Source organism: Nerophis lumbriciformis, linkage group LG15 (assembly GCF_033978685.3).
Source record: "Nerophis lumbriciformis linkage group LG15, RoL_Nlum_v2.1, whole genome shotgun sequence".
Taxonomy (NCBI): Eukaryota; Metazoa; Chordata; class Actinopteri; order Syngnathiformes; family Syngnathidae; genus Nerophis; species Nerophis lumbriciformis.
The window spans coordinates 38,303,089-38,325,827 of NC_084562.2; the positions used below are offsets into that span (position 1 = coordinate 38,303,089).

General features: G+C 40.9%; 2 protein-coding genes across 6 annotated transcripts in view; one reads left to right on the forward strand and one right to left on the reverse strand.

Moving 5' to 3' along the window:
- LOC133616101 (SH3 and multiple ankyrin repeat domains protein 2-like) overlaps positions 1–22,739 on the reverse strand; it is a 471,816-nt gene that overhangs the window by 188,191 nt on the left and 260,886 nt on the right. The window lies entirely within an intron of this gene.
- Positions 18,240–21,334, forward strand: LOC133616102 (uncharacterized). Of its 3 annotated transcripts, XR_012050855.1 has the most exons (8): positions 18,240–18,378; positions 18,581–18,699; positions 18,853–18,944; positions 19,054–19,131; positions 19,221–19,295; positions 19,393–19,530; positions 19,699–20,396; positions 21,233–21,334. XR_012050855.1 is itself a non-coding variant. In XM_072914843.1 (7 exons), the coding sequence occupies exons 2-7, from the start codon at positions 18,617–18,619 to the stop codon at positions 19,935–19,937; spliced, it is 705 nt and encodes a 234-aa protein (XP_072770944.1). In that variant the 5' UTR covers positions 18,240–18,378; positions 18,581–18,616; the 3' UTR covers positions 19,938–20,564. The 3 variants fall into 3 exon arrangements, 1 of the variants encoding a protein (XP_072770944.1); XM_072914843.1 differs by lacking the exon at positions 21,233–21,334 and having other exon boundaries at positions 19,699–20,564; XR_012050856.1 differs by lacking the exon at positions 18,240–18,378 and having other exon boundaries at positions 18,410–18,699.

Here is a 22,739-nt window from a genome sequence, read left to right on the forward strand (position 1 = left end):
GGCCACGGCCCGGTACTGGTCCGTGGATCGATTGGTATCGGGCCGCACAAGAAATAATTTTTTTTTCTTTTCTTTTTTTTAATTAAATCAACATAAAAAACACAAGATACACTTACAAGTAGTGCACCAACCCAAAACAACTCTCTCCCCCTTTTGTTCTGGGCATTGAACATGAAGACTCTTCCTTCACTGTTCCGAGTGGCCATGAGAGTCTTGGCAGTGCCTGCCTCCAGTGCTCCAGTGGAGCGAGTTTTCAGCCATGGTGGCATCATACTACGCCCCCACCGTGCATGACTGACAGACTCTTGGCTAATTTGGTCTTTTGCAAATGCAATGCAGCATAGGGCCCTGACATATAAAAAGTACAACTTTTTTGTTATGTTCACGTATATGTCATGTTTTTTCAATGTTAACACTTTTGTACAAATAAGTACATTTGCACTTTATTTTTCAATGTGTTTGTTCTGTAAAGGAATGAGTCAATGTTTAAAATGACTGGTTAATAGTGCTATTATAAAGTGCAATGTCAGCACAATTTTCTTTCCTGCAATTTAAAATGCACTTGTTTTAATAAATAAATACAGCGTTTGAAAAGCATACACAATCTGTGTTAATATATTAGTCTGTGGTTAAAAGGACTTGAAAGGACTCGAAACTCAAAATGCAGGACTTAGGACTTGACTTGAGACTTTCCAGTCTTGACTTTGGACTTGACTCGGGGCTTGCCTGTCTTGACTCGGGACTTGACTCGAGACTTGAGGGCAAAGACTTGAGACTTACTTGTGACTTGCAAAACAATGACTTGGTCCCACCTCTGCCAAGCACTGCGGAGTCAGTGCTGTCGCATCCCCGGTGAAAGTAAATCCAAATGAAAGATAGCTTTCGCTGTATTGCCTTGAGCTCACCGTCTTGTCTTTTTTATTTTGTCGACCACTCATACTAGGGCCTTTATCTGGGTCAGAATTTTGTCCAGGACCCTGTTCGGCATTTGCATATTCCCTTCTCAAAAACTTCTCCATCACTGTCACTTGCTCGCCTCCTCTCGCTGCGATCCCAAACTGTCACTGTCACGTGTCGCGCAGCGCTAACTCGATTGTCTTTACAGGTAGTTATCGCCCTCTGCTGCCACCTACTGAAATAGATGAGTATTACATTATCTGCCGCACTTTATTATAGCACAGACACCCGACAATGGTTAATTAGGAGATATTAAATAATTTCTCACGGCACACCTGACGATCTCTCACGGCACCGCGGCACACTGGTTGAAAATCACTGCACTATTTGATTTATTATTTAGAAAAGTATCGAAAAGTATCGAAATACATTTTGGTACCGGTATCGGGACCAAAATATTAATATCGGGACAACACTAATATGTATATACATGCATAAAAAAAATCCATAATAAAAAAGGAAAAAAACATATGGAAGTCGCACTGGAAACTATGAAAAAAACTGCGACTTATAGTCCGAAAAATACGGTATATATATTGGTATCGGGACAACACTATATATATATATATATATATATATATATATATATATATATTAGGGGTGTAACGGTACGTGTATTTGTATTGAACCATTTCGGTACGGGGGTTTCGGTTCGGTTCGAAGGTGTACCGAACGAGTACACATGCTAGCAGCAACCGGGCTAGGACAACATGTAAAATCCGGAGCTGGAAGACCCTCTTGCCTCGTTAAGATCTCCCGTTTGGGAACACTTTGGCTGCGCGATACAACAATGGAGGACGGGGGTTTGCCGACATTGTTCAGCAGCTGCTTCTGACAACACGTCAAACATGTGTTGCACCTTTCCTGCTTCCAGCTCCCAGACCGTAGTCGAGCAGCGCAGGGGAGACACTCCTCCAGGGCCGATGTATTCTCGGGGGCAACGCCCTTCACTCTACCCGGCAGTGGATCTCCACAGCTCCGGACTCCAGAGTAAATGACGAGTCCGGCGATTAGTTGCAAATCGTGGCTTTATTGAGGTCTTGCACACAGTCAATCCAACAAAACACTAGCCATTCCCCCACTCATGCTACCGCTCCGTCACCTCGCTCGCCCACACACTCACCTCACATGCTGTCACATATTCAAGGGCCACACACACACACATACGCTACTCTCATAACACATGCTAACCCATTTGAAGTGTCACCACCGCATTCAAGCAGCCTCTCCTTTGCGAGTCAGGCAGGGCTAAAGCAATAACAAATGTTTTTATAGCAGCAGATATAAGTCCATATTGCATTAAAAAACTAGATTTTGACCCACTTCTATGGTGGAAGAACAATGAGCCCATATATCCTCTTACTGCCAAGTTAGCCAGGCTGGGGGGGGGAAAGAAAAGTTAATCTGAGGCTGAGTTGACTTGAAACTGTTTAATGTTGCACTTTGTATATGTAGAAGAAAAGTTTTGTCATTTTATTTAATCTGAGCAACATCTTGCGGCAGTTTAATGTTGATTAATGTGGACCCCGACTTAAACAAGTTGAAAAACGTATTGGGGTGTTACCATTTAGTGTTCAATTGTACGGAATATGTACTGTACAATGCAATCTACTAATAAAAGTCTCAATCAATCAAAAAAAGCACTTTATATGTAGAAAGGTTTTGTTAAGAAACCCTTCTGAGCCTTATCTTATTTAGTTTTTATTTTATATGTTGACCACATTAACCCTGGCAATGGACACTGTGTGTATATGTATGTTATGCTATTGTTTACAAAATTGGTGAATAAATAACCAAAACATTTATATTTTGTTGTTTTCTTACTGTACCAAAAATTCACCGAACCGTGACCTCTAAACCGAGGTACGTACCGAACCGACATTTTTGTGTACCGTTACACCCCTATTATATATATATATATATATATATATATATATATATATATATATATATATATATATATATATATATATATATACACAGTATATATATATATATATACAAACCCCGTTTCCATATGAGTTGGGAAATTGTGTTAGATGTAAATATAAACGGAATACAATGATTTGCAAATCATTTTCAACCCATATTCAGTTGAATATGCTACAAAGACAACATATTTAATGTTCAAACTGATAAACATTTTTTTTTTTGCAAATAATCATTAACTTTAGAATTTGATGCCAGCAACACGTGACAAAAAAGTTAGGAAAGGTGGCAATAAATACTGATAAAGTTGAGGAATGCTCATCAAACACTTATTTGGAACATCCCACAGGTGAACAGGCAAATTGGGAACAGGTGGGTGCCATGATTGGGTATAAAAGTAGATTCCATGAAATGCTCAGTCATTCACAAACAAGGATGGGTCGAGGGTCACCACTTTGTCAACAAATGCGTGAGCATATTGTTGAACAGTATAAGAAAAACCTTTCTCAACCAGCTATTGCAAGGACTTTAGGGATTTCACCATCTACGGTCCGTAATATCATCAAAGAGTTCAGAGAATCTGGAGAAATCACTGCACTTAAGCAGCTAAGCCGGTGACCTTCGATCCCTCAGGCTCTACTGCATCAACAAGCGACATCAGTGTGTAAAGGATATCACCACATGGGCTAAGGAACACTTCAGAAACCCACTGTCAGTAACTACAGTTGGTCGCTACATCTGTAAGTGCAAGTTAAAACTCTCCTATGCAAGGCGAAAGCCATTTATCAACAACATCCAGAAACGCCGTCGGCTTCGCTGGGCCTGAGCTCATCTAAGATGGACTGATACAAAGTGGAAAAGTGTTCTGTGGTCTGACGAGTCCACATTTCAAATTGTTTTTGGAAACTGGACGTCGTGTCCTCCGGACCAAAGAGGAAAAGAACCATCCAGATTGTTATAGGCGCAAAGTTGAAAAGGCAGCATGTGTGATGGTATGGGGGTGTATTAGTGCCCAAGACATAGGTATCTTACACATTTGTGAAGGCGCCATTAATGCTGAAAGGTACATACAGGTTTTGGAGCAACATATGTTGCCATCCAAGCAACGTTACCATGGACGCCCCTGCTTATTTCAGCAAGACAATGCCAAGCCACGTGTTACATCAATGTGGCTTCATAGTAAAAGAGTGCGGGTACTAGACTGGCCTGCCTGTAGTCCAAACCTGTCTCCCATTGAAAATGTGTGGCGCATTATGAAGCCTAAAATACGGAGACCCCGGACTGTTGAACAACTTAAGCTGTACATCAAGCAAGAATGGGAAAGAATTCCACCTGAGAAGCTTAAAAAATGTGTCTCCTAAGTTCCCAAACGTTTACTGAGTGTTGTTAAAAGGAAAGGCCATGTAACACAGTGGTGAATATGCCCTTTCCCAACTACTTTGGCACGTGTTGCAGCCATGAAATTCTAAGTTAATTATTATTTGCAAAAAAAAAATAAAGTTTATGAGTTTGAACATCAAATATGTTGTCTTTGTAGTGCATTCAATTGAGTATGGGTTGAAAAGGATTTGCAAATCATTGTATTCCGTTTATATTTACATCTAACACAATTTCCCAACTCATATGGAAACGGGGTTTGTGTATATATATATATATATATATATATATATATATATATATATATATATATATATATATATATATATATATATATATATATATATATAAATATATATATATATATATATATATATATATATATATAAATATATATATAAATATATATATATATACATATATATATATATATATATATATATATATATATATATATATATATATATATATATATATATATATATATTAGTGTTGTCCCGATACCAATATTTTGAGATATATATATATATGTATATATATATATATATATATATATATATTAGAGATGTCACGGTATGAAAATGTCTCATCACGGTTACTGTGACCAGAATAATCACGGTTATCATTATCGCGGTAATTGTAAATATGCTCAAAATTTTAAAAAACTACTTATACTGAAATCCTTTAACCAAGTTATATTTAAAAAACAGACATGAACAATACATTCAAAAGGTATATATGTACCTCAAGTAGAAAGTTGAATGTGCATATGAAAGCAACACAAGTATTATAAACAAAGTAATATGGCAGAAACAAAATAATACTATAAATAAATAAAAATAAATTTGAACATGTCGCAAGATGGCACTTTATTGACATTAGATGTAACTGCACATTTTGTCCATATAGATAAAAATAGTGGTCATATATGAGGTTTAGTCTTACACATAGGACTGCACGATTATGGCCAAAATAATAATTACGATTATTTTTATCAATATTGAAATCACGATTATTAATCCGGATAATTCATTATGTTAGGTAAAACAGTGTTGGGGTGTGAACGCGACGCCATCATGTAATTTGTAATATCTAATAACAAATGCTCTAGATCAACTTTATCTATAAATTTAAAGACACATACTTGTGTTTTTGTTCATCAATAGTATCCGTATGTCACCTTTTAATTACATGATGCCTTTTTCTCTATTATTACATTTTCATAGTGAGAGGTATTTTTTAAGTTATGTACATACATGTACTAATGTGTGGACATGTACATGCTGTATTGGGACAGATTCATTGAGAGTTTGAGCAGAAATCTGTCATATAGGCATTAATTATACACCATAAAACTTTAACAAAATGCTGTGTCACATGAATGGTTATTAAAGTATTTACTTTGTGGAATTAAAAAAACACAGGTAATGTCAAAACATAGTGTTTACTTTATGATATCAATATTAAACACAAAACAGTTTGGCTAATGAAGATGAAGTCAAATAAACAATCTATGTTCTTCTCCAACAACCATGTACACCAGTTTGGCCAACAAAAATAAACAGGAGTGATACCCATCACATCTGATACACAATCTGCCTCAGCGACAACTCAGCCTGTGTTCAATTCGGTGAGATGACAAGTATTAGCTTTTTAATTTTTGATGTTCAAACTCATAAACATTTTTTTTTTTTTGCAAATAATAATTAACTTTAAATTTCATGGCTGCAACACGTGCCAAAGTAGTAGCATGTTCACCACTGTGTTACATCACCTTTTCTTTTAACAACACTCAATAAACGATTGGGAACTGGGGAAACTAATTGCTTTGAAAGTGGAATTCTTTCCCATTCTTGTTTTATGTAGAGCTTCAGTCGTTCAACAGTCCGGGGTCTCTGCTGTCGTATTTTACGCTTCATAATGCGCCACACATTTTCGATGGGAGACAGGTCTGGACTGCAGGCGTACAGGAAAGTACCCGCACTCTTTTTTTTTATGAAGCCACGCTGTTGTAACATGTGCTGAATGTGGCTTGGCATTGTCTTGCTGAAATAAGCAGGGGCGTCCATGAAAAATACGGCGCTTAGATATGAGGGGCCGTTAGGGACATTATTCAGAATTACCTCTTACATACACTACTGAAATGCTCTCACATAAACAACTGAAATCTTTTTCTTTTATACACCCTACTGAAACACTCTTATAAACACTACTGAAATGCTCTTACATACACTACTGAAATGCTCTCACATAAACAACTGAAATGTTTTTCTCTCACACACCCTACTGAAATGCTCTTATAAACACTACTGAAATGCTCATACATACACTAATGAAATGCTTTTATAAACACTACTGAAACGCTCTTATAAACACTACTGAAATGCTCTTATAAATATTACTGAAATGCTCTTACATACACTACTGAAATGCTCTTATAAACACTACTGAAATACTCTTATAAGTATTAGCTAGTATTGTTGTTATTGGAACACTAACAAAGTTAGCAGTTAAATTAAAGGATGAGTGTGCATCCCAGTCAACAAACGAATGACTTTATAAAGAAGTTGTGGCAACGTTCCCGACATATCGCCTGCTGCATGGTAACTCTCAGTCCCAACCGCTGACGGAAGGACGCTAGTTGCACATTCAAAATGAAAAACGCAATATTTTTTTCCTCCAACAGCATTGCGCTCTTAAATGCATACTGAGACTCCACGGAAGTAGAAGTGATTGAAATTAGGTGAAACGAAGCGATCGGCTCCGTTTACTCGGATGGAACATTTTCAGAGCAAAGTCTGTGTAGTCGCCGCCATGTTTTCTCGAGACCAATGGCTTAGTGTTCAAGCACAGGCGCGGCGGCATTTCAGTTTTTAGGAAGTAAGCAGTGTTGCCTAAAATGCATTAATAAATGAAGTTTTTTCAGTAATTAAAAATTTAAACAGTATTACTAACCGTCTAGAATTTTACCGCGGTTTATCATAATACCGTTTACCTTTATATCCCTAATATATACGTATATATACACACACACAAACACACACATATGTATTTAAAAATGTATCTATTATTTTTTTTATTCATTCATTCATTCATTCATTTATAAAACAGACACTTTTTGTTAGCATGTTTAAACGTGTTTGATAAAAATACAACCATGCCCAACATATGGAGTCATTTCTTTCATGAAGACAAGAATATAAGTTGGTGTATTACCCTATTCTGATGACTTGCATTAATTGGAATCAGACAGGATTCACAGTAGTGCTAGTAAGTTCCACAACTTCGAATTTGTGGGGGAGTACAAAAGTCCTCCATTCTATCCGATACTACATGTGAGTGGTTGGTTTTTGGCATCTCATTTGTCCAACTTCAATACTCCTTTGTATACAGTTAACAAGAAATACATTGAAGGCAAACTTTGTAGCTTGCGGGCATGTGTGCGCTAGCTTTCTAAGACTCGTATTTTTTTTAGCGCAGACAGGATGGAGCAGCACTTGTATTGTTAAGACAGGAACTGTTGAAATAAAAAGTGTTTTTTCTCACACTGAGCTCTCAACAGCCAGCGTCATCTCACAAGATCCTCGGGTGCCGTGAATATCAATCAAGTGACGAAAGTGAAATCATAGTTAAGATTGATGATTGCTAAAATTTAGATCTATTTTTTTTTGTCCTGTCCAGTGTAGAGGATGCATATGTGTTTAAGAGTTATTTCTTTTTACATAGACATGTTTAGATAAGCTAGTACTTTTCCTTGTATATTCTACCAGTCTCTCTTTGTCTTCAGATGCCTGGTTAGTGTCTTACGTTGGCATGTGAAGACAACCCCCACGTCTCTCTCCTTATCAGTGTTGAGAGGGGGGATATGGGGGCTTTCTTTGTGTGAAAAGAGTGGGCTTTTCCGTTGGAATGGCAGATCAACTAGAGTAGCCAATATGAATGTATTGATTAAGTTGATCTCCTGAAATTTCAGTAACCCTTGAAAATATTCCAATTCTGTCTTGATGGTCCTTCTTACTCATCATTAGGGATGTCCCGATCCGATATTTGGATCGGATCGGCCGCCGATATTTGCCAAAAAATGCGTATCGGCAAGACATGGGAAAATGCCGATCCAGTTTAAAAAAAAAACTTCGGTCCGTGTTTTCCAACGCACCGATTTAAATAATACATTCCACTTTTCTGCTGCTCCCTAATTTCCGTTCCGCATTTTCCAGCACACCTTCAACACATCCACAGGTCTGTGGATTCTCACGCAGTTGCTTTTAGCTGCTGGCATTACACGACAGGCTCTTCTCACTCTTTCCTGTGTCTCCCTCTCACAGACAGCGAGCGCACCTTCTTACACACATCACATACTGTCACGTCGTACGTCACGTCATACGTCACATACTGTCACGTCATACGTCACATACGTATACGTCCTCTCCCAGCAGAGAGGTAGCAGCATGGCTAACGTTAGCTGTGATGCTAGCGCAGCCGCTAAGGTGCGCGCCTGTGCAATTGCGCACGGCAAATCTATGCCACGCACAAAATCAAATAAAAAAATAAGCGCATAACAATTTTCGACACACGGACACGACAGAGAAAACAGTTTTCGTCATCATTGTTCAAATATTGTAACGTCTGCCGAGACGCTTATCTCCATTCGGTGCCACACGCCCACACCATCAAAATGCAGAGGCAAAAATTGTTGTAATATTGTAGTGTTGAGTGCATTTTTACCTTACCCGCCTCTACATAATAGTTGTAAATAGTGGTCAACTCACGTCGTTGTATATAGACTACCGTGATGGGTTACTTCACTGACGAGTGAGCAAATAGTCGGTGTGGCTTACCCTGGGTTTTTGGTCTTCCCTAAAAGAGTAACGGGTTGGAAGCCCTTCATGTGGTACAGTAAATACTCCCTGGTTGTAAGATCCCTGTGACATTCTTATGTGCATTAAAACGAAGAAATGGGTTGGAGGCCATTTGTAAAAGTACAGGAAATACTCCCTGGTTGCGAGATCCCTGTGGCAATGATTTGTGCACTAAAAATAAGAACCGTGCGGATGGAGGCCCTTCTGTAACGTATGATAAATTCCGCGGCTGGAGGCCATATGTACAAGAGAGACACAATGGACGGGGAGGTTGGCCAAAAAAAAAATGTGATGGCGGTTGAGGTAAATGTGATGACAGGTTACCATTTAATGGCCAATTGAATGTGTTGTTGGCGACGATGGAATTAGCAGGTAGAGTTTAAAAAAAAAGAAAGAAAAAAAAAAAGAGAAAGTTTCTTGACGAATGACTCCAAGTCCGAGTAGGAAGGGTTAAGAGGGAGTTTACAACACTCGTGAAGTTGTGAACTGAAACGTTTGGTAAATGACAAAAGTAACTGGAAGTTATATGGTAAAGTGAAACGCAGAGAAAGTGCTTTCGTGCAGCCTTTTCTTTTGTGTGTGTGTATGTGTGCATTGTGCTTACGCGCGTGTGTATGTGTGCGTGTGCGTGCCTACGCGTGAATGTGTGTGTGTGTTGTGGCTGGTTTGAATGTGCAGGGAGGTCATGGAGTTTTGATCCCATGGTTAGAATTGGGTGTTTTATTGACGTAAACACATGTGGACTTAACATTTTTAAGGACCTCTGGAGACCTGGCTTTTACGGCATGGTAATAAACGAACGAGAATAGATGCATGCTTTTATTTGATCAATTATTACACATGACAGGAATTATTGCAAATATATAGACAATTTTTAGTTGATTTAAAATTGTACTTAAAATACATTAAGTAGTACGTACAAACCCCGTTTCCATATGAGTTGGGAAATTGTGTTATATGTAAATATAAACGGAATACAATGATTTGCAAATCCTTTTCAACCCATATTCAATTGAATGCACTACAAATACAAGATATTTGATGTTCAAACTCATAAACATTTTTTTTTTTTTTTGCAAATAATAATTAACTTTAAATTTCATGGCTGCAACACGTGCCAAAGTAGTAGCATGTTCACCACTGTGTTACATCACCTTTTCTTTTAACAACACTCAATAAACGATTGGGAACTGGGGAAACTAATTGCTTTGAAAGTGGAATTCTTTCCCATTCTTGTTTTATGTAGAGCTTCAGTCGTTCAACAGTCCGGGGTCTCTGCTGTCGTATTTTACGCTTCATAATGCGCCACACATTTTCGATGGGAGACAGGTCTGGACTGCAGGCGTACAGGAAAGTACCCGCACTCTTTTTTTTATGAAGCCACGCTGTTGTAACACGTGCTGAATGTGGCTTGGTATTGTCTTGCTGAAATAAGCAGGGGCGTCCATGAAAAATACGGCGCTTAGATATGAGGGGCCGTTAGGGACATTATTCAGAATTACCTCTTACATACACTACTGAAATGCTCTCACATAAACAACTGAAATCTTTTTCTTTTATACACCCTACTGAAACACTCTTATAAACACTACTGAAATGCTCTTACATACACTACTGAAATGCTCTCACATAAACAACTGAAATGTTTTTCTCTCACACACCCTACTGAAATGCTCTTATAAACACTACTGAAATGCTCATACATACACTAATGAAATGCTTTTATAAACACTACTGAAACGCTCTTATAAACACTACTGAAATGCTCTTATAAATATTACTGAAATGCTCTTATAAACACTACTGAAATACTCTTATATACACTACTGAAACACTCTTATAAACACTACTGAAATGTTCTTACGTACACTACTGAAACACTCTTACAAACACTACTGAAACGCTCTTATAAACACTACTGAAACACTCTTACATACACTACTGAAACACTCTTATAAACACTACTGAAACATTCTTACATACACTACTGAAACACTCTTATAAACACTACTGAAACACTTATAAACACTACTGAAACACTCTTATAAACACTACCGCAACACTCTTATAAACACTACTGAAACACTCTTACAAACACTACTGAAACATTCTTACATACACTACCCACACAGCAGAAGACTCCTATGCGGATCCGCCTTCAAGTCGCCCAACCCGCGTTACTGTCACATTCGTTTTGGCTCCGCCTAGAGGATCCGCTCCGCCTCCGAAAATTGTACGGTCAGACGGCGGATCCTGAGCGGACCCGTGTCTGATTCGCGTACGCGGACGCGGCAAACTAAACCGGCGCGCGCCGCCTACAGTATAGGCTCCGCCTACGTGGATACTGAGCCGACCAATGTCTGATCCGCAGACGTGGACGCGCACCTATAAAGTGTACGCGCATGAGCCAAGCTCGGTCATTTCTGGAGTTTGCTGGAACACGAACGTAAGTAGATTTATTGATTTATTGCTACATTCACAGTAAAGATCGGCCTTCCATCATCATTTATGTATGATTGTAATGACGTTGTTTGATATTAGGACTAACTAAAACTTTATATTCTGTAAAAAAAGGCTATTTTATTTTAAAAGGAATAGCAATTTTGGCAGAATATGTTATAACATATTCTGCCAAAATTGCTATGGCCCTTAAGTAAAGTTAAGTTAAGTAAAGTTTCTTTGCTGTGTATTTTTCTTGATGTGACGCAGCTGTAAGTCACGTTACATTGTCTCTCGATCCTTTTATTTTTTTACAAACTTTTTGGTTGTCGCTCTTAAAGTCTTCTATAAGAATGCACACTGTCTGTGACTTGTTGATAAACATGCGGGTTAAATTCTTGGATTATGGTTGTTAAATTGTTGTAAAAACCTAACTTTTATATGCTAAATGCTGCCGATAGCATTAAGCTAGCCACGTGGATTAGTTAAATGCTATGCTACCGCTAGTTTAATGCTAGCAGTAGCATAGCATTAAACTAATCCATGTGGTTAGCTTAATGCTATGCTGTTTTCACGGTGTTTCCTGGTCTCGTGAGTTTTTTGCACGGGCTAAAAACTCTGTCTGTGTGGACATCTTAATTGTGTGCTGCTGCATGTGGTATTTTACATCGGTGTCCAAAGTGCGGCCCGGGGTCCATTTGCGGCCCGCAGGTCATTTTTTAACGGCCCATTTTAAAATACGATTAAACAAATTAAAAACATAAAAATGTATATGAAAGACAAAACAGGTGAAATGTAACAAGAAAATGTTGCAATGTTTACTCTATAACACAAAGCTGCCATGCAGGCTGTTTCTTTCTTTAATAAATAATGAATCAAAATCAATGTTATTATGAATTATAGACCTATCCAAGGCTCCAATTACGTCACATTAAATATTGCACTTTGAGATTTTTTGGGGGGGTAAATGTTGCATATTTTGTGTTTGCCATATAAAAAATTTAGCTGTTTTTTTATTTTTAAAGGGCCTAAAACGAACAAACAAAAAACATAAACAACAATAACTCTTATAATTGACAGATAGATCTGAAGTTGATCTCGAGATTATTGTGTTAAAAGTAAACAGTAAAAAAATTGTATAATTAATTTTTTAACACTTTAATGCATGGGTGTCCAAAGTGCGGCCCGGGGGCCATTTGCGGCCCGCAGGTCATTTTTCTTAACGGCCCCACAGCCCATTTTAAAATACGATTATAAAAAAATAAAATAAAATAAATTAAAACATAAAAAGTGGTATGAAAGACCAAACAGGTGAAATGTAACAATAAAATGTTGCAATGTTTACTCTAGTAACACAAAGCTGCAATGCAGGCTGTTTCTTTCTTTAAAAAATAATGAATCAAAATCAATGATATTATGAATTATTGACTTATCCAAGGCTCCAATTACGTCACATTAAATATTGCACTTTGAGATTTTTTTGGGGGGTAAATGTTGCATATTTTGTGTTTGCCATATAAAAAATGTAGCTGTTTTTTTTATTTTTAAAGGGCCTAAAACGAACAAACAAAAAACATAAACAACAATAAAACTTATAATTGACAGATAGATCTGAAGTTGATCTCGAGATTATTGTGTTAAAAGTAAACAGTAAAAAAATTGTATAATTTATTTTTTAACACTTTAATGCATGGGTGTCCAAAGTGTGGCCCCGGGGCCATTTGCGGCCCGCAGGTCATTTTTCTTAACGGCCCCACGGCCCATTTTAAAATACGATTATAAAAAAATAAAATAAAATAAATTAAAACATAAAAAGTGGTATGAAAGACCAAACAGGTGAAATGTAACAATAAAATGTTGCAATGTTTATTCTCGTAACACAAAGCTGCAATGCAGGCTGTTTCTTTCTTTAAAAAATAATGAATCAAAATCAATGTTATTATGAATTATTGACTTATCCAAGGCTCCAATTACGTCACATTAAATATTGCACTTTGAGATTTTTTTGGGGGGTAAATGTTGCATATTTTGTGTTTGCCATATAAAAAATTTAGCTGTTTTTTTTATTTTTAAAGGGCCTAAAACGAACAAACAAAAAACATAAACAACAATAAAACTTATAATTGACAGATAGATCTGAAGTTGATCTCGAGATTATTGTGTTAAAATTAAACAGTAAAAAAAAAAAAAAAAGTATTCTTTTAACACTTTAATGAGTAGGACCCTTTTGGTTCCCCAATAATTTTTGGGTGATTTGTTTATAAGTGTCATCGCTCAAAAAATAATAATGAATTAAATCAATGGTGTTATGAGTTATTGACCTTTTTAGGGCTCCAATTATTAAATAATCTCAAATATTCCACAAAAAAATTTTATTGGGTGAAAATATTGCGTATTTTGTGTTTTTTCCATAAAACAGGGTTTTCTTTGACAAAAAGAGCATACGACTTACATTTTTAAAAACATATTGACAGATAGACCTAATGTTGATCTAGGGATTTAAAACTTGAATAATAAAAATAATACTGAATGACACATTTTTAATATTTTTTTTTACCAAAACCCTTTGGGGTCCCTGGGATCAAGTCTAAGTGGAGGCCTAAATGTATATTTATATATATGTGTCCTGTGGTATTAATATGAGTGTGTATTTTTTCTTTCTTTATTCTTTAGTGGAGCTTGAGATCCTGTTTACTGTGGACTAGCTGTGTGTGACACCCTGTTTTTGTTTCCATTCCAAAAAAAAAGGTATGTCTGAGTTTTTTTGGCATAGTTAATTGTAGAAAAAAATATAAAATGAGGTGATGTGAGTGGTATAAATTGCTGCACATATTAAGGATCTTTTTTCTTGATCTATATAAAAAGAAAAGGTGAATAAATCCTCCACGACTCAACTCCTGTGTGTGCATCACTACAAAAGACACAACGCAGAACAGTGACTGTTACATATATAATGTATAATGTAAAGTGTCTATCTGCAATCTTTATAATTAAAATTAATGAATTAGAAATTCATAGAGCTCGAAGACCTCTATGAAGAACACGAACAAGGAACCCAGATTTCCCTCGCCCGGACGCGGGTCACCGGGGCCCTCCTCTGGAGCCAGGCCCGGAGGTGTGGCACGATGGCGAGCGCCTGGTGGCCGGGCCTGTCCCCATGGGGCCCGGCCGGGCACAGCCCGAAGAGGCAACGTGGGTCCCCCCTCCAATGGGCTCACCACCCATAGCAGGGGTCATAGAAGTCGGGTGCGATGTGAGCTGGGCGGAAGCCGAAGGCAGGGCACTTGGCGGTCCGATCCTCGGCTACAGAAGCTAGCTCTTGGGACGTGGAACGTCACCTCGCTGGGGGGGAAGGAGCCTGAGCTAGTGCGTGAGGTGGAGAAGTTCCGGCTAGATATAGTCGGACTCACTTCGACGCATAGCAAGGGCTCTGGAACCAGTTCTCTTGACAGGGGCTGGACTCTCTTCCACTCTGGCGTTGCCAGCAATGAGAGGCGACGGGCTGGGGTGGCAATTCTTGTTTCCCCTCGGCTCAAAGCCTGCACGTTGGAGTTCAACCCGGTGGACGAGAGGGTAGCCTCCCTCCGCCTTCGGGTGGGGGGACGGGTCCTGACTGTTGTTTGCGCTTACGCGCCCAACGGCAGTTCAGATTACCCACCCTTTTTGGATTCACTCGAGGGAGTACTGGAGAGTGCTCCCCCGGGTGATTCCCTCGTTCTACTGGGGGACTTCAACGCTCATGTTGGCAACGACAGTGAAACCTGGAGAGGCGTGATTGGGAAGAATGGCCGCCCGGATCTGAACCCGAGTGGTGTTTTGTTATTGGACTTTTGTGCTCGTCACGGATTGTCAATAACAAACACCATGTTCAAACATAAGGGTGTCCATATGTGCACTTGGCACCAGGACACCCTAGGCCGCAGTTCCATGATCGACTTTGTAGTTGTGTCATCGGATTTGCGGCCTCATGTTTTGGACACTCGGGTGAAGAGAGGGGCGGAGCTTTCTACCGATCACCACCTGGTGGTGAGTTGGCTGCGATGGTGGGGGAGGATGCCGGACAGACCTGGCAGGCCCAAACGCATTGTGAGGGTTTGCTGGGAACGTCTAGCAGAGTCTCCTGTCAGAGAGAGTTTCAATTCCCACCTCCGGAAGAACTTTGAACATGTCACGAGGGAGGCGCTGGACATTGAGTCCGAGTGGACGATGTTCCGTACCTCTGTTGTCGGGGCGGCCGATTGGAGCTGTGGCCGCAGGGTAGTTGGTGCCTGTCGTGGCGGTAATCCTAGAACCCGTTGGTGGACACCGGCGGTGAGGGATGCCGTCAAGCTGAAGAAGGAGTCCTATCGGGTTCTTTTGGCTCATGGGACTCCTGACGCAGCAGACAGGTACCGACAGGCCAAGCGGTGTGCGGCTTCAGCGGTCGCGGAGGCAAAAACTCGGACATGGGAGGAGTTCGGTGAGGCCATGGAAAAAGACTTCCGGACGGCTTCGAAGCAATTCTGGACCACCATCCGCCGCCTCAGGAAGGGGAAGCAGTGCAGTGTCAACACCGTGTATGGTGGGGATGGTGCTCTGTTGACCTCGACTGCGGATGTTGTGGATCGGTGGAGAGAATACTTCAAAGACCTCCTCAATCCTACCAGCACGTCTTCCTATGAGGAAGCAGGGCCTGGGGAATCTGTGGTGGGCTCTCCTATTTCTGGGGCTGAGGTTGCCGAGGTAGTTAAAAAGCTCCTCGGTGGCAAGGCCCCGGGGGTGGATGAGATCCGCCCGGAGTTCCTTAAGGCTCTGGATGTTGTGGGGCTGTCTTGGTTGACAAGACTCTGCAACATCGCGTGGACATCGGGGGCGGTACCTCTGGATTGGCAGACCGGGGTGGTGGTTCCTCTCTTTAAGAAGGGGAACCGGAGGGTGTGTTCCAACTATCGTGGGATCACACTCCTCAGCCTTCCCGGTAAGGTCTATTCAGGTGTACTGGAGAGGAGGCTACGCCGGATAGTCGAACCTCGGATTCAGGAGGAACAGTGTGGTTTTCGTCCTGGTCGTGGAACTGTGGACCAGCTCTATACTCTCGGCAGGGTCCTTGAGGGTGCATGGGAGTTTGCCCAACCAGTCTACATGTGCTTTGTGGACTTGGAGAAGGCATTCGACCGTGTACCCCGGGAAGTCCTGTGGGGAGTGCTCAGAGAGTATGGGGTAACGGACTGTCTTATTGTGGCGGTTCGCTCCCTGTATAATCGGTGTCAGAGCTTGGTCCGCATTGCCGGCAGTAAGTCGGACACGTTTCCAGTGAGGGTTGGACTCCGCCAGGGCTGCCCTTTGTCACCGATTCTGTTCATAACCTTTATGGACAGAATTTCTAGGCGCAGTCAGGGCGTTGAGGGTATCTGGTTTGGTGGCTGCAGGATTAGGTCTCTGCTTTTTGCAGATGATGTGGTCCTGATGGCTTCATCTGGCCAAGATCTTCAGCTCTCACTGGATCGGTTCGCAGCCGAGTGTGAAGCGACTGGGATGAGAATCAGCACCTCCAAATCCGAGTCCATGGTTCTCGCCCGGAAAAGGGTGGAGTGCCATCTCCGGGTTGGGGAGGAGATCTTGCCCCAAGTGGAGGAGTTCAAGTACCTCGGAGTCTTGTTCACGAGTGAGGGAAGAGTGGATCGTGAGATCGACAGGCGGATCGGTGCGGCATCTTCAGTAATGCGGACGCTGTATCGATCCGTTGTGGTGAAGAAGGAGCTGAGCCAGAAGGCAAAGCTCTCGATTTACCGGTCGATCTACGTTCCCATCCTCACCTATGGTCATGAGCTTTGGGTCATGACCGAAAGGACAAGATCACGGGTACAAGCGGGCGAAATGAGTTTCCTCCGCCGGGTGGCGGGGCTCTCCCTTAGAGATAGGGTGAGAAGCTCTGTCATCCGGGAGGAGCTCAAAGTAAAGCCGCTGCTCCTCCATATCGAGAGGAGCCAGATGAGGTGGTTCGGGCATCTGGTCAGGATGCCACCCGAACGCCTCCCTCGGGAGGTGTTTCGGGCACGTCCGACCGGTAGGAGGCCACGGGGAAGACCCAGGACACGTTGGGAAGACTATGTCTCCCGGCTGGCCTGGGAACGCCTCGGGATCCACCGGGAGGAGCTGGACGAAGTGGCTGGGGAGAGGGAAGTCTGGGCTTCCCTGCTTAGGCTGCTGCCCCCGCGACCCGACCTCGGATAAGCGGAAGAAGATGGATGGATGGATGGATGAATTAGAAATTAATTATTTTAACCACTGTTTGCGTCGGTTCAGACAACTTATGTATTTTGCGCCTGTTCATCATTTCTTATGCGACTGTATGGAACTTGGTCCCATCTTCTATTTTGTGTGTTTTGCAGCATCATCTATTGCCTGGATTTTTGCCTGCAATTGCTCCTGCTACGTTCGCTTAATCAAGTAAGATACTTTCTGGTTTGTTAAAATGTAATGTTGCTTCCACATTTTTCTAGCAGCTCTTGGCATATTCATGGGGCCGAATCAATTTAACGTTGCCCTATATATATATTTGTATACCCTAACACCTGTGCATGCGTTTGTCCACGTTGATCCTTTGACGATGAATAAATACCCCTTTTCTTTCTTTCTACATTAAGGATGCCTTTTCATCTGATAAAATTCATATTGAACGAGGACATTGCGGTTGTCCCAAGTGGATGGTATGATGATGGGATGGTTTTCTGGCCCAACTATAAAAACACCGACAGAATTAAAAGGGCCGCTTTAAATGAGGAGCAGCATGAGTCACACTGGCCAAGATTTGACGTTTCTGTTGTCCGAACTTGTGGTATGCAAATTCATACATTTCTTGTTTAAAAATAACGTCATAGTTGCTTCTCTTTCTGCTTGGAATAACCTATTCTGTCTATGTTCTGACCAGGTCTCTTGTAAGAGAGAGACCTGATACATCATCATCAATAATAATAATATTCTGTTCAGCTCTATAGCTAATTTGAAACTCATGTTCATTTTAACATATTCAATTTTAGACAACTACAAAGACGCATTAAAAATAATGCAGCAATATGGAAAGGGCTGCGACACCTCAGACCTGCAATCTGAGGCAGAGAATGAGGAGCTGCCAGAAAAAAAGGAGCAGGAAGCCAGTGTAAGTGTGTTACGTCTTGTATGTGTCATGTTTCAACAGTAACAGGAAGGTTATTTCCGGTAGCATTCAAAAATAGACCAGAGATGCTTGTACTATATGTATATTTGGCAATTTTGGTATTGCAATAATCCTAATGATATGGTTACCCAACAGCCATCGTCTCGGGGACTCGGATGATAGCGAAGAAGACCCGGGAAATAGTGACCTCGCATCTCTGGGGTCGGCAAGCCAATTGCACAGGCAGAGTAAGGAATAATCTCTTAACATCCAAAACGAAACCACCCCATTAATAAAGATATGGTTAACATTCTTAGTGCTAACGATATTCCCCTTTCCTTGTATCCCTTCTCCCAGCTCCACCGTCTCGCCGAGTGCCAGCAAGAGTCGTGAGTACCTGTCAACTCGACTCCTCAACTGGAGATAACTTTCTAGGTAAAGACTAATCTCCGAAATGATATCTCAGCATCCAGTAACCATGGTTAACAGATCACAACCATTTAATACCAATGTATCTCCCTTAGCACCTCACCATGGGGAAGGACGTACTCATATGCCCTCACCAGCACCTGCATTAAACATGCAGAGAGTTACACAAGGTAGGGACTGATCTCTGAAATATTAGTGAATAGATAGGCCCCTTGGGTATAATCAGTCATGGTTAACTGATGACTCTCACTATGCCCACCTCACTAGGAACGGCAGTCCCTCCTCGACTCCCTCCACCCCACGCACCACCTCTCAACATGTGGCAGACACAGGAGCCTGGATCCAGCCTGGCCTACAGGCCAACATGGCGAGGGGGGAGAATGGCTGACAACATTCCCTGCTCTGGTGAGCAAAAACTGACAAATACCGGATGGTCATTCTGTGCCACAAATTTTGGAAACAATTCAAATTCACAAGCAATCACATATTTTCTTCAAACTTTGTCAATAGCTTTTGTCAGTAATGAGGATAAACACTGAAACATGTTAATTTTATACTGCTGTTTGTCAACAGCGGCTGAGGTCCACATCCTTAGCCTGCTGGAAAATATTAAGCACACCCAAGACCAGCTGATGGCGAAGGTAAACTTCTTAACAAGCAGGTTGACCTCGAACCCGGGGCCAGAAGTTGAAATGCCGGCCAATATCCAGTTTCCACTGACACGGTTGGAGGCAGTGGAGTCATTTGAGGCATTTTTAAATGACCCATCAAATGGCCCAGCTCGACAAAGAGTGGTGAGGTTTCTTACTTAATATGAATGGTGCCAATAGGTTTATTGATTGTCCATGATTATACAAATATTCTATTGAATCAGCGCTGACAACCAGGCCTGTCCTGAACCACCTTTTCCCAGTGGTAAGATTATGTCAGTGAGCCACAATCGGCCTGGTTTGACATCGTGTGTAAAGGTAGCATAGGTCCATGAGTCAAGAGAACAGGTTCTGTTTTTTTACATTTCTGGACGCTTTCAACAGGAACAAAAACATTTGAAATCCAACTTAAGCTTAAAAATGTTTACCTGTTTGTTTAAAGAGATGTCTTTGCCTTTTAGAGTTCTTCTTTGGCCACCATTGGAGGCCACAATGTGAAGCGGGTGACCTGGAACATCCTGGGCAGGATGTTCACAGATGAGGTTTCACATCAGATAAATTGGAAGGGCGTCAACAACAAAAAGGCCTTTAGCAGGATGGCAACAAAGACCTTGCTTTTCAGTAAGTATATAATTCAAAGTAATATTACATACGTTCAAAGTCAATAGTGGGGGCAGCCTTAAAAATCGTAGCAACCATCATACCTGTAGCTGCTCCCAAACTTATTCTCTTGGTCAGATTAACGTAACGCTTCAACTGATGTTTGTCGACATCCTTTATTGAGCCTTGAATAGGTCAAAAATTCATAATGACATTGATTTTGATTCATTATTTTTTAAAGAAACAGCCTACATGGCAGCTTTGTGTGATTAGAGTAAACATTGCTACATTTTCTTGTTACATTTCACCCGTTTGCTCTTTAAATACCACTTTTAATGTTTTTTATTATTTCAATCGTATGTTTTAAAAATGTGCTGTGGGGCCGTTAAAAAATGACCTGCGGGCCGCAAATGGCCCCCGGGCCACACTTTGGACACCCCTGGCCTACACGAATACAAACATAGAATGATAGTACAAATATAAGAAAACAATGTCAACTTCCCAAAGTTGGGTTATGGATATTTATTTATGCCCACTCCCGCCGCCGTCATCCAACAGAATCAAACAAACATGACAAAACCACACAGATTTATCCACATACAGTACTCTGATCAAGGAACCAAATAACGATATTGTTTGAACATTTTGGATATCTTGCACACCTATACCCTGATCACAAATTCATAATTTATGCACCTTATTTTAACCACCTCCAGTAACTTTAAGTCATGTTTCTTTTTCAAATGTAATCTCCTTAATATTTATCACATATTTTGTATTGTGTAAGCATACTTGGCTTTGGATGCTACATACCATAAACATAAACATATCTGTCTTGTAATCTTGTTTGATTACAGGTGCTGTGAGAAAAAATCAGGTGACAAGGTCAGCCACGGACGCTGAGATCACCAAACACGCCATCAGGTGGTTCAACCTGGCGGGGGATCGGGCAACGAGGAGACAAGTCCCGCCTCCACCTCCTCAGGATGAATAGAAATGTATAAATAAAAAACGTTTTATTGAACTTCTTGTCATTCACCAGTTATTCATTTTCTGATGTTAGCTGTGCATGGAGCAGCATTTCATTGAAGTTGTAGCCTAATAGATTAAATATGTATATTTACTATTTATATATTTTACTTTATAGAGTGAATTGACCATTTTCTGTTTCTGCCTATTGACAATGTTGTTAGTTTAAAAATACAAGGCAATGCATATGTAAGCCTATATTGCTGTAGTAGCGCCTAGTGAATTTTTTAGTTTCCTATTTTATCCTACAGCAAGAACAGAAGGGATTTTGAAAATGAGATAAACGGTCCAAAACGGCCAGATGAGCCAGGGTTTTTAATGAGTCCGTTGCTGGTCCGCGGCTTTTGATCATGGATGCGGAGCGGATCCAGCTCCGCTCCGTAATTCTGAGAGCAAGTGGACGCCAATACGGGTCCGTTTCGCGGGTCCGTTCCGGAACACGCAATAGCTCCGCGGGGGATCCGCCGTGGAGTCTTTTTGCTGTGTGGGTACTGAAACACTCTTATAAACACTACTGAAATGTTTTTGTCTCACGCACACACACACACACCTGGAATTATTTTTCACTAGTATGTATAAATGGAATTCACCTGTGTGTGTGTGTGTGTGCTTTTTACACGTGCGTGTGAGAGACAACAATTTCAGTAGTATGTGTGCAAAGATTTCAGTTATGTGTATGAGCGCATCTTACCACTGTGTATGGGAGCATTTTACCACTGTGTGTAAGAGCATCTTACTAGTGTGTATGAGCGATGTTGCATTCCGGTTCCGGTTACCAATAATCTCCGCCCCTTTTCAGACAAGATTTTTTTTTTTTTTTTAAAGCCAAGTTGTGGACAAAATGTCTGCCAACAAGTAGCTTAACTGAGGCGGGAGCTCCACTTCATAATTTGAGGGCTTCAGCGGAGAATATAAGAACACTTTCAATGCAACAAGAGTCGGGCTGCCGCCATGGGTCGCCCCTTCAGGACGCGGCACCTGAGCGGCCACACAGGTGCCTTTCTCGTCCCGACAGCCAAGCAGCCTGGAGCAAATGTTACCTTGCGAGTTTGCACCGCACACATGCAACGTTTCAGCTCATGGACATCGGGGCAAGAGGAGGAAAAGGTAATTAGACATTATGTATTTCTAAATTATTGTTGAATCCCACGAAATGTAAGGCAACATGGCATCGTAGTGCGTTACAATGGTAACATGTCGAAATGTGAGTCACGTCGTGGTACGTCAGTAGCTGATCAAATACTAATGATAATGGATTACATTTATTTAGCGCTTTTCTATCGACTAGATAAGGGGTCCCCAAACTACGGCCGGTTACGGCCCGCTAAAGTCCAA